Below are 12,857 nucleotides of genomic sequence, written 5' to 3'. Positions count from 1 at the left end.
ATTTAACCATTAGTCAAATATAACACAAGTAAACACAAAATGCAGTTTTTAAATGATGGTTTTATTATTTAGGGAGAAAAAATCCAAACCTACATGGCCCTGTGTGAAAAGTAATTGCCCCTTGTAAAAAATAACCTAACTGTGGTGTATCACACCTGAGTTCAATTTCCGTAGCCACCCCCAGGCCTGATTACTGCCACGCCTGTTTCAAACAAGAAATCACTTAAATAGGAGCTGCCTGACACAGAGAAGTAGACCAAAAGCACCTTAAAAGCTAGACATCATGCCAAGATCCAAAGAAATTCAGGAACAAATGAGAACAGAAGTAATTGAGATCTATCAGTCTGGTAAAGGTTGTAAAGCCATTTCTAAAGCTTTGGGACTCCAGCGAACCACAGTGAGAGCCATTATCCACAAATGGCAAAAACATGGAACAGTGGTGAACCTTCCCAGGAGTGGCCAGCCGACCAAAATTACCCCAAGAGCGCAGAGAGGACTCATCCGAGAGGTCACAAAAGACCCCAGGACAACGTCTAAAGAACTGCAGGCCTCACTTGCCTCAATTAAGGTCAGTGTTCACGACTCCACCATAAGAAAGAGACTGGGCAAAAATGGCCTGCATGGCAGAGTTCCAAGATGCAAACCACTGTTAAGCAAAAAGAACATTAGGGCTCGTCTCAATTTTGCTAAGAAATATCTCAATGATTGCCAAGACTTTTGGGAAAATACCTTGTGGACTGATGAGACAAAAGTTGAACTTTTGGAAGGCAAATGTCCCGTTACATCTGGCGTAAAAGGAACACAGCATTTCAGAAAAAGAACATCATACCAACAGTAAAATATGGTGGTGGTAGTGTGATGGTCTGGGGTTGTTTTGCTGCTTCAGGACCTGGAAGGCTTGCTGTGATAGATGGAACCATGAATTCTACTGTCTACCAAAAAATCCTGAAGGAGAATGTCCGGCCATCTGTTCGTCAACTTAAGCTGAAGAGATCTTGGGTGCTGCAATAGGACAATGACCCAAAACATACCAGCAAATCCACCTCTGAATGGCTGAAGAAAAACAAAATGAAGACTTTGGAGTGGCCTAGTCAAAGTCCTGACCTGAATCCAATTGAGATGCTATGGCATGACCTTAAAAAGGCGGTTCATGCTAGAAAACCCTCAAATAAAGCTGAATTACAACAATTCTGCAAAGATGAGTGGGCCAAAATTCCTCCAGAGCTGTAAAAGACTCATTGCAAGTTATCGCAAACGCTTGATTGCAGTTATTGCTGCTAAGGGTGGCCCAACCAGTTATTAGGTTCAGGGGCAATTACTTTTTCACACAGGGCCATGTAGGTTTGGATTTTTTTCTCCTAAATAATAAAACCATCATTTAAAACTGCATTTTGTGTTTACTTGTGTTATATTTGACTAATGGTTAAATGTGTTTGATGATCAGAAACATTTTGTGTGACAAACATGTAAAAGAATAAGAAATCAGGAAGGGGCAAATAGTTTTTCACACCACTGTATATATATATATATATATATATATATATATACTTATTTGAAACGATGCGATTTAGGAAATCGTAAAGGCTGTCATTTAGGTGATTTTTTTTGATTGACAGGTGGCCTTCTAGTGAATATAATAATATGTTATACTCAAACTGGTTAATCATTGCAGACAGTAACTCAGCATTACAGGAGGCTAAGACTATGTCCAAAGTAACCAATGTAAACTGTTAATAATTGCAAAGTATAGCACATCAATTTAAAAAAATGACTTTATAGATACTGCATAATGCCACATATTGCCCCTTCTCCTTAATTACATCACTATCTACCTGATATTTCACTGGAAGACCCTCATATTGGCACTGTGCTAGGACACAATGTTAAGTTTCCGATGTTGAGTAAATTGGCTTGCAAATTCCTGTGCATACCCCTCACAAGTTCACCATCAGGGAGCCTTTTTAGTGCCAGGTCACATATAAGCATTCATGTCTGAAACCAGCAAAGGCTGAAATGCCGGTGTTCTTGACAAAATAAATCTGTAAAGACAATGATGAGTTTTGAGAAGACATAGTCATGGCAGGGAATAATAATAATACATGTTATTTATATAGCGCCTTTCCCATGCTCAAGGCACTTACAGAATATAAGAAAGAATGGCAGGGTATACAGTATATAGCATTGTACAAACCAGATAAATAAATAAAGAAGATTAAGACAGTAAATTCAGAGAAAAGCCTAACAGACAACATAATTGATGGTCGTCTAGCACACACATACAAGTTACATTAGCATCTTGACAGACAGGTAAACTGAGAGAAGGGTAATAAAGTCAAGTTGAGCTAAAAGCCTTCCTGAACAGATGAGTTTTAAGTTGTTTTTTTAAAAGAAGTCATGGAGTCAGCTGACCTAATTAATTTCGGTAGGTCATTCCAGAGTCTGGGCGCTATACAGCTGAAGGCCCTGTCACCCATGGAATGTAGATTAGTGTGGGGCACAACAAGATTGCCAGAATCAGAGGACCTTAGTGGGCGGGCAGGCACATATTGATGGAGAAGATCACTGATGTAGTTTGGCGCGAGGTTATTTAAGGCTTTGTAGGTTATTAGTAGGATTTTATATTCGATTCTATAAGACACAGGGAGCCAGTGAAGACAGAGCAGGATGGGTGTGATGTGCTCGCTGCTGCTGGTTCGAGTAAGGACTCTTGCAGCCGAGTTTTGAATAAGCTGGAGCTGTGATATAAGATTAGAAGGGGCACCTACCAGCAACGAGTTACAATAATCGATGCGGGATGTAATAAAAGCAAGGACAAGTTTCTCAGCATTAGAAAAGGAGAGGAAGGAGCAAACACGGGATATGTTACGGAGGTGAAAGTAAGAAAGTTTCTTAATGTGATTTATGTGGGCGGAGTAACAAAGGGAGGAATCAAAAATGACACCAAGATTCTTTGCAGTAGAGGCAGGTCTGATGAGATCACCGCCAAGATTGACTGGGAAGGAGCTCATTTTATTAAGTTACATTTTAGTCCCAATTTGCAGGAGTTCAGTTTTGCTGCAATTCAAGGGAAGCAATTATTATGTAACTAGCGACTGGGAGCCCGATCGAATCAGGCTACAAATTCAACATTTGTGAAATCCATACTTTCTCTGTAAAGAATTTTTTGTTTTGTTAAGTCCTTGAAATGATTTTGTTATCATGGCACTGATTTGTGGTTAAAATAGACCTTTTCGGCCACTGCAAGCCACGGGCTGCTCAATTTCTTTCAACCCATGCTGCATTTGCGGCTGCTCAAGCTTCTTCAGTCATTTGTGCACAGCTGGCACAATGTCTGTCAGCGTTAGTAGCATTCTGTAGCGCATGTTCTTCATGTGTACTTTGTGTCCGATTTCTTTCAACGTTAGTAGCATTTGTAGCCGTACACTGCTCATCCGTTTGTTGTGCTCGTTGTGTACGTGTGGCCGCATTAGCAAGTCTACATTCCACGTCAGTCATGTGACTTCATTTCCGATGCATCCTTCCCACGGCTGCTGCTCTTGTGGCTGTTCGAGGTATTGCTGCGAACACCATACATACGGATAGAATCAAATTATATATAAAGATGTTTCTGTTTGGAGTAATTTTAAGATTTTAGTCATTTTACACTATATCCTATAGTGGCAGCCTTTGTGGGGAAAAAAAAGTTCAAAATTTTAATGCTAGTTATCTGCAAATAAATGTTATTTGAATATGCAATATTTAGATATTTTGTATAACAAACATATTCTGTTTCTATTATTACTAGCTACATGTGGTATTCAGGACAAAATTAACCCAAAGAGTCCCTAAGAGTTTTACTTGCAGAGGCGTCAGCTAAGTGAGCCGGGACAGGTCATATCTTGTCCGAGTCGAGTGCAGTTGTGGCACAAATTGAGTGAGACAGGCTGGAACCTGCCTCAGGCAAACGTATAGTAGCTCGTTGTGTGAATATACCATGTGCATGTACCACAAAGCAGAGTTTGTCTGCTTGTGTTGAATGAGAAGTGAGGTGCATGCAAGTGCCAAAAAAATGTAAAAGTGCCTGCATGCGCCATCTCACCAAGTACAAGTCACACTTGTATAAGCTTCTACATCTTCCATAGAATTCATACCAACTCCTGTGGCTGTGGTTGAGCATGAGCTGAGTGGACTGCTCCACACACACATACTGGTCTTTCGTTTATATGTGTCTAATATTTAGTGATCACTTTTTTGATAGTTATTCTGTAGTTTGTCAGTTTAAAAGCTAAATGCTAGGTAGTAGAAAATAATGTTCTATTGATTTAAAGATTGTACAATATTCAGAAGCTACTCCTGAGCCACAGCTTGTATGATAATTGTTCTATGTTTGATTGTTATGTGCCAATTAAAAAATGTAATAAAAATGTCATCCTTGCATTAGAATATAAAGTAGGTAATATTTTGATTGTACAGTATCTCGTGGTAGTGCTCCATCATTTTTTAACATCACATAGTGAATACCAAAGTGAAGTTTGACTTTAAAAATTATATCTGAAATAAAATTATAACAACAATATCACAATTAGATATTTTACCCCAAATGGTTCAGCCCTATGCTATGCTCCAGTCAGCAAAATACAAACAGGCAAGTGCCGGTACAGCATACCAGCCCATTTGAAGCACTATGTACAACACAAGCCTGGAGTGGCAGCATGCCTTGGTCAGTTTAAACACTTGAACAGTTCACTACATGGGTCCCCTTTGGACAGAACATACTGTAGATGAGGTGGACATTGTACATACTGTAGTTCACTATATTTGTTTCCACATGTTCTTATCTTTACTATGCTTAAAACATTAAGTTAATTCCCCGGAACATGTAAAAGTCCATCCATCCATTTTCCAACCCGCCAAATCTGAACACAGAGTCACGGGGGTCTGCTGGAGCCAATCCCAGCCAACACAGGGCACAAGGCAGGAACCAATCCTGGGCAGGGTGCCAATCCACCGCAGGAACATGTAAAAGTGCACTGTGTAAACATAAATGCTGTATGTAACAAATGAAGGTAAGCCAAGATTCAATGTATATTATTTTTGATCTAAACCCTCCATATATTTGTAACGGTACAAGATTACAGATAAAAGCGTTAAATTCAAGTTTGATTGGATCTACAACTTTTACAGGATATGCTACAGAGTGAAATTGTCCCCAAAATTTCCATTATTTCTGTTAATTACCTGTTTGAATTCAAAAGAATGGAGTTTCCTCTAAAAGTGTGCTTTGCAATGACCAACAACGGAAACCAAGTCACTAGGAAATGCAAGAAATGATCTGTGCTAGAAATGTTTTACTCATGGGCATTTTCAACTTAGTGGTAGTGCTGCTACCTGGCAGTAAGTTAACCATGGGTTTACATCACAGGTCCTCCCTGCGTGGAGTTTACATTTTCTCTTTGTGCCTCCAGGTCTTCCAGTTTCTTCCCACAGTCTAAATACTTGGTTAGATGGATTGATAATGCTAAATTGGCCATTGTGGTGTGTTTTTGTGTGTGTGTGTGTTTTCACCCAACAATGGGACAGAACCATGTATGGGGCTTGTTCCTGCCTTGCAACCTATGCTTACTGGGTTAGGTTCCAGCTACCCAGTGACCCTACTCAGGATTACGTGGGCTTAGAAGCCAGGTAAAACAGCTAGTTTTAGCTTGTTTTTTTGTATCAAAAGATGTGAAGATTAAGCTATTACCAGAGCTGCAATGGCTGAGAATGTGTTCAATAGGAAAATGGGCTGTTAGCTCAAGGAGCAGTTTATAATTAGGTCTGTTTTCAAAATATCAATACAGTATCATATTGTGAATAAAATGCAGTCATTGCTGTATTGGTATTTATGAATCTACTTTATAAACAGACCATATATTTACAAAGAAATAATATGATACTGTACAAGTGTGATCTTTTTAATGTCCAGCAGGCAGCAAATCTATTTAACAGCTCAGTGCTCATTGAACTTTGTTGTTCTTGAATGAGGTTGGTCTGTTGTACTTTTTTATTTTATTTTTTTATTTAATAGTATGACATTCAGTGAAAAGGAGAAACTATTGCAGTTGCCAGAACACAAACTTATGATCTGATGACTTGGAATTGCTCTTTCAATGTGACTAAGCCAATTCCTCAAACAATATCCTGCTATATGTGCAGCACTGTCTTGTACAGATGCTCAAAACGTGCAAAAAGTGTTAGACTTCAAATTACACTGACATTGAATGTGCTTAGGCAACGAAAACTACTAAAAAGTGTGACAAATGTAATGTCAGATGAATACACTGGCAATTGTGGAATCTTTGCAATGTTTTAACATAAAGGACTCATTTATCACTAATTACATCAAAGCTACTATTTATAAGAACTTGAAAAATATATATGTGGGAAAAAATGTATTGCTCTATATGACTTCATCACAAAATCTGTATTTTAAGTCACTCCTATTTCTGAAACAAGAAGGACTGCTGACCTTTGATGAATTATATTTGAAAATAATGACAATGAAATTTTTTGTATTTCTGTTGTCAGTTATTCATATAAATTTTCAGACATAACTAGAGGTCTGTGTGGCAGTGATGCTTTGTTTTTCCTCATACTCTCTAAATGATCCTTAGTTTTAATCACTCCCCTCTGCAGCACAATCAGAAACAAAGTGAGGTTTCTGTTCATTTCCTATATTGATACAATGAGAATCTGCCAAAAAACAGCTCTGTGAGCTAATAAACAGATTAATTGTTTGGGATGACATTATTTTGATTCTAAGGTCAGCTGTTACTTTTGCAGTGGTGCTGAGATGAAGTAAATATGTAGTGAAAATGTTTTGCAGAAATATCCCTGGCCATTAACTGTATTAATGAAGTAACCCTGGACAGCATGCCAGTTGAGTACAGAGTGCTGGGCAGACAAATCCAAACTTACATATTCACATTAGGCAAATTTTGAGCTGGCAATCAAAAATATACTGTTTTAAAATACAATATTAAGCCCAACCATGACTGAAATAGGATTCAGTAAGACATTGAGATAAATCTCTGTCCCCAGCCAAGCTATTTTATACACTAGCTTTTAACAGCAGTTTTAAACTACAATTGAATTATTTATAATCCTCTTTATAACATTGCTTATAAGAAACTTCGGCTGCTGTGCCTCCTATACACCTTTGTGTTTGTTGTCAATGAAAGTTTATCTTAACCTTTAATAAGGGTACATTAATACAATGAAAAATAACTGTGACAGGCAACATTTCTCTTTGTTTTACAATTATAAAATAGTTCTTAAAGCCATGATTAGTGGCATTTATAAAGTATTAATTTTAGTTACCTCAATCAACACGCACACTCTCACAATAAACTATAAGTAGACCTGCAGGTGTAATGAAAAAGTTAGCGCCCTTTGTCAGTCTGTCACTTATACTTAGCCTATACCATAACCTTTCTTTGTTGTTTTTAGCATTTCTGAAAACAATGGTACTGAGTGTCACAGGTTCAATGTCAGTACAGTATTTCCCTTTACAATAAGGAGCCACTAAATTATTGAAGACGTCATGAGTCTGATTATCCAATGCTGACTAACTTGGAAAAAAATTCCTGCACAACTCAAGGAGAAGTGTGTCTGTGGAAAGGGTGTTCTACTCAGCTGATGACATTATCGCCATACAGAGATATGCACTGACACTACAAGATGTATATCAGTTGTTGTTCCTTCTAGAAAACTTTAAATTAAATGCCTATTTAGGGAAATTATTTGGTTTGTGCGTAACAATAAGCTTACATAGATATATGTTTTAAATGTAGCAAGACAATGAAGGACTAATACAGTATAAGAAACTATATATTTCTGAATATCAATATGCATACATACAGTATATTAGGCATAGATATTGTACAAAATGCAAATACATATACTAAAAAACTTTATGACCATCTATACAATGGCACTCAAAGACATGGTGCTGTTAAATTTCACTTGCTGGGTGAAATTTATAAGAAAATCGAAAAGCTAAAGAGAAAATGTAAAGTTTATCCTGAGTCCTAACAATTTGTCTCTAATAGATGGCTGAATAGTATTAAATGTACTGCTTAAATCTATAAACACTATCTTAATGGAGCTTTTACTTCCAGATGATCAAGGATATTGTTTACCAAAAGAAATGGTGTATTCCTGCTCTCTGCATGAAAGACAAACTGGTGTGGATCAACATGGGGGTTAACCAATGGGAGGAGGAGCTTTAACACTAGATTCCCTGAAGCCTACGGTTTATTATTGAGATATAAGTTAATTCTTTATTTGAGAATGATTCTGTCCTTGCAGAAACTGATAATACCCAGAGGTGTCTGTTGCTGCATCACCGATACATTTTCCATCCATCAGTACATCCCAATCAGTGCATTCAAAACAGTCGTGAAGCATTTCAATCGATTCAGCTGTCCAGAAATGAATTTCTGCCTTTAATTTCCTTGCTTTGATGTGTTGCAGCCTCGGCGGGTATATTGGCATGAGTTGTATTATATTTTGGTTAGTACCCTACAAACCAGGTAATGCCTTCATTCAGTAAGCATTGTTTGTGTTGTCATAGCAACGATTGGAGCAAACGCAGTTCCACATACATACACAATACATACTGTTGGTACTGGTAAATAATCCTCTAGCCTACAAAGATTGAAGCCTCACATAATCATGTTAGCTGCCCACTCTACTGGCATTTCCTAATGAAGTGATATAATGTTCCAAATTCCCAGTAAACATATAGTTTTCAAAGACCGTTTCTTTCAATGCTAGTTTAAGTCTAGAATAGACCTTCTCTTATCAGCTTGAGGCGCTGGCGTGTAGAACATGTGATTTTCTAACCTTACCAATATTTCCTACCAATAAAATCATAGCTTCAATTTCTTTATTTGAAAAATAGTGTTATATATGTTAAAACTGTATTGATTTTGACTTAATAAGATTTCAAAAACTGTTCAGTGTATATCAATGTATATCAATGTAATGAGTTTATTTCGGTTCAAAAGACTGTTGTAAAATTTCAGAAATAACGAACTATTTCCCATAACCCCGCCACAAATTTGTATGTATGTTTTTATGTTTGAAAGTTAAATATCACACTGTTATAGGTAACACTTTTAGTTTTTACATATTATTAGTGGAATTCTACATTCTGCTGGAACATTTAATCATTTTTAAGAGACCTAATGTAGCTTCTATGTATTGTTCAGAACCAGTTGTGCTTAAGTTGTTTTCCACAAACTTTTTCTTAATCTCCTTCCAGGTACTGGAAGAGATTTCCTGTTACCCTGAGAACACGGATGCTAAAGAATTAAAAAGGATCCTTACACAGCCTCATTTTATGGTATGTTATTTAGCAAAGACATTTTCAAAAATTTAATTTAGTATTATTCTTGCCAGGTACATTGATAGAAGAAAGTCTGATAAGGACATTTTTTATCTACAAAAGTATTAGATTAAAATCATGTGGTTAACAATTATATCCCTTGCATTTAGGAACATAATAAGACCAGATGCCTCCTACTTTCATATGCTTGAATGTTTGATACTCTGAGCTATTGACCTTTTACACATTATTTAGTAATTTTTGTTTATTGGTTTATTATAATTCATACATTTAATTGATTATATTCATTAAGATCTGGCAATCAAAAGTGACTGAATGTTGTTTTTTATTTGAAGTCAGTTGTTACTGTTAATGAAGCTTATTTTTTGGCTTCATTTTACTTCACTCAAAATTCAAAATAGTGACTTTTACTTTACTTTTATGTTATATTTGATGTCTTTAGTTGCTTTTTTGCAAGGTGCAAATTAACCATAATATGCAAACAGCTGGGAAACTACCAACAACTAGCAAATTAGGTAAAAAAAACTCTGTATACTTGTTGAACAGTATCTGTTTCAATGTAATATTATGAACAAATAACAGAGACTAAACTTTTACTAAAAAGTATTAATCAGTTTGAGTCTACAAAGCATGTTTATGATGTCCTTAGAAGGTTAAAAGCGTTACCAAAATATGTAATTAAATAACATGCCCCAAAAATATCCAGAATTGGCTTCTAAGTAAGAAATTGGATGGAGTAGTGAAGCCACTGCTTCTGGGTTTAAGTGATTTTGTGCTGTTTATTTTATGCTGTGTATTCTTATCATTTGAATGGTTTAAGTAAGTGATGTTGCCACCGGCAACATTTTAGAGTTCTATTGCAACAACAACACACATTTCCAATTTTATGTATGCAACTGGGTTGTGACATCACATTAGCCTGATTATTTAAGGTCAAGCCACATTCAGTTTTTCATCTCTTGTTCCTTTGAAATTAAGTAGGATTAGTTGGAGTTAGGGTTGGGCATTTTTATTTTTCAATTAAATCATTTACTTCGAATTAATGTTTTAAAGCAATATCCATCCATCCATCCATTTTCTAACCCGCTGAATCCGAATACAGGGTCATATTTAAAGCAATATTCAGACATGATAATACCTTTTTTTGTTTTTACTGCTAAATGGTAAACAGTCAAGCAAACAGCCTAGTTTCATCAGCAGCTTACATGTATAGAGTCAAAACATATTAATGAAAAGAATATGACAAGCAACGCTTCTCTTATGAATGAGCTAGTTCCACGGGAAGGCTGCAACATTAAGTTGGTTTGGTTATGAAAGCTTGGATGTCAAACAAACTAATGTGAAATGTGAACTTTGCAAATAGATTATAACAGGTAAAAGTGGCAGCATATCCACCACTTTAAAGAGAAACACCCAGCAGAATGGAACCAATAAAAGAAAGCATGGAAAAGCTTCAGCATGTCCCACAGCTTGATTACATTAGAAGCAGAGCATGCCCTTTGTGGGGCTGGTGAAGAATTTGCCAGAGATGTTCATTGTGCCTTCTTTCCCTTAAACAGTTGCTAGGCTACGATGGGAGAGAAGATCATGCAGGCTGCCTGTAATGAGTGGTCAGATGCAATTCCTTTACAGCAAACTTTCTGATACCGGTCAGTCAAAAATGTTTGCTGATATGCAAGAATCATGCAAGGCATGTGTTTCAGAGCAGTCATTCCCAACTCTGCCATCTGCAAAAGGCATGCAAGGCATGTCACCAGTCTGCAGTGTTCTTTACTGTTAATAATTCTGGAACCTTTAAACCTTCACTCCCTCAATCTTCAATCTAATGTTAGTAAATAAAGCTGCTCGAAAATCCATAAAGGTCCATAAGGAAATTCTCAAACTAAAAATGGTCCACAAGGCAGAAAGGTTGAAAACCACTGCTGTACAGGCAAGTCACTCCAAAGAGGTATAGTTGCATGCTAAATATTTTGGGGAAAAAAGGAAAAATAAATAAAACTGACTTGTAGAAGTAGCAGAAAGCAGGTCTAAGCTATAGATTAGAGCAGTAAAAAACATCTGAGTTTGAGAAATGTTGGCTGTAAATGGTTTGAATAGAATGTAGTAGCACTGCTGCTTTGCATTGATGAGGTTGTGTGTTCACTTCCCGGGGCCTCCCTGCATGGAGAGTGCTTATACTAAGAAAAGCATTATATAAATGTAAACAATTATTATTTATGTTGAGGCAGATAATAAGAACAAGGGCTGCAAATGTAGCAACAAATTGCAAAAAAGAAATGTATAGACCGGTATACACAGATAGAGATTTTCTTATTTTACATCTTTTCTCATTGACAATTATATATTTAAAATCACACACTAGTGTTGGATCGGTACTAAAATGTTGACTTCGATATTGATACCAATTCTCAGCCCTCAGTATTGGTATCAAAATGTTTTCGAAGCAAGTAACAGATAACTCTAAAACCCCTTACCTTACTCCAGCCTCTCTGGTGCATACTATACACCACTTCCCTCTTAATAGTCATGAAGTCCTTATTGTGTCGAAAAAATTTTACTGTGAAATCCCGAAAGCATTAATGCAGTCATTTCCCACAAGAGTTATAGATCATGTCAATGCAATAGATGGGGGTTACCCTGTTAAATTCCAATCACATTGAGTGATGTAGTATAGTTTCACAAGTCTGTGAAACAGATATTTTTCCACAACTGCAATAGTGAGGAGGGTGAGAATTGAGTGGGTTGAAAGGAAAGCGTATGTTAACTTCCAGTAACAAAAATCCTGAAATGCTGGTACCATACCATTTTCAAATGTGGGTTATACAGTACTTTTCCAGTAACTGTATACCACTCCACTCTAATGCATACACACACACTTACTTTATGTGTGGGTATATGTGACAATTTATATATATATATATATATATATATATATATATATATATATATATATACATACATAAACTAGGGGCTTCACTCGCCAACCCCCGTGTTTGGTTTTCCGGATACACACTTGTAAGATTTTTTTTTCTTTGAATTGTTGCTATTTCATTAGTTTCACTTTTATTTCAGAACTTCTGTAAAAACAATATTTGGAATCTTTCGTGTCCCATATATGCTGAATCTTTTAAATGAGGTCTGTGAGACTTTTGTTTAATGACTTTTGTACCATAATTCAGGATAGGTTTCTCTGTTTGGAATTTCAGCACAGAAAAAATGATCCACATCATCACAAGTTAATAATTTTTTTTGCAAAGTAATCAATAAATGCATTTGAGTTAAACCCTGTTTTTCGAAATTCTCTGACTTAAACTAATCTCCTTTTGTTTGCGTCAATGCGATCTGTGCTATCTTTTTTTTGATACTGTAGCGACTGACATAATAAAGTGTCACAAAAGTTCTACTTTAACAATCGCCGACCGTGTAACCCCAAACACAACTTTCTAGCAGCCTCTCCAACCCCTCCTCCCACGGGACTCGCCTCCCC

General features: G+C 36.6%; 1 protein-coding gene across 11 annotated transcripts in view; it reads left to right on the top strand.

Moving 5' to 3' along the window:
* Positions 1–12,857, top strand: part of caska (calcium/calmodulin-dependent serine protein kinase a) — a 509,789-nt gene that overhangs the window by 419,084 nt on the left and 77,848 nt on the right. For 10 of the 11 annotated variants that reach the window (XM_039745125.1, XM_039745124.1, XM_039745123.1 and 7 more), the window contains one exon: positions 9,287–9,367. The exons of the other annotated variant lie outside the window; for it this stretch is intronic. In XM_039745125.1, coding sequence (XP_039601059.1) covers positions 9,287–9,367 — 81 coding nt within the window. The remainder of the gene's footprint in view (positions 1–9,286; positions 9,368–12,857) is intronic. 11 annotated transcript variants of the gene reach the window in all.

This window comes from Polypterus senegalus, chromosome 2 (genome assembly GCF_016835505.1).
Source record: "Polypterus senegalus isolate Bchr_013 chromosome 2, ASM1683550v1, whole genome shotgun sequence".
Taxonomy (NCBI): Eukaryota; Metazoa; Chordata; class Cladistia; order Polypteriformes; family Polypteridae; genus Polypterus; species Polypterus senegalus.
This window is presented reverse-complemented; position numbering and strand designations above follow the sequence as displayed.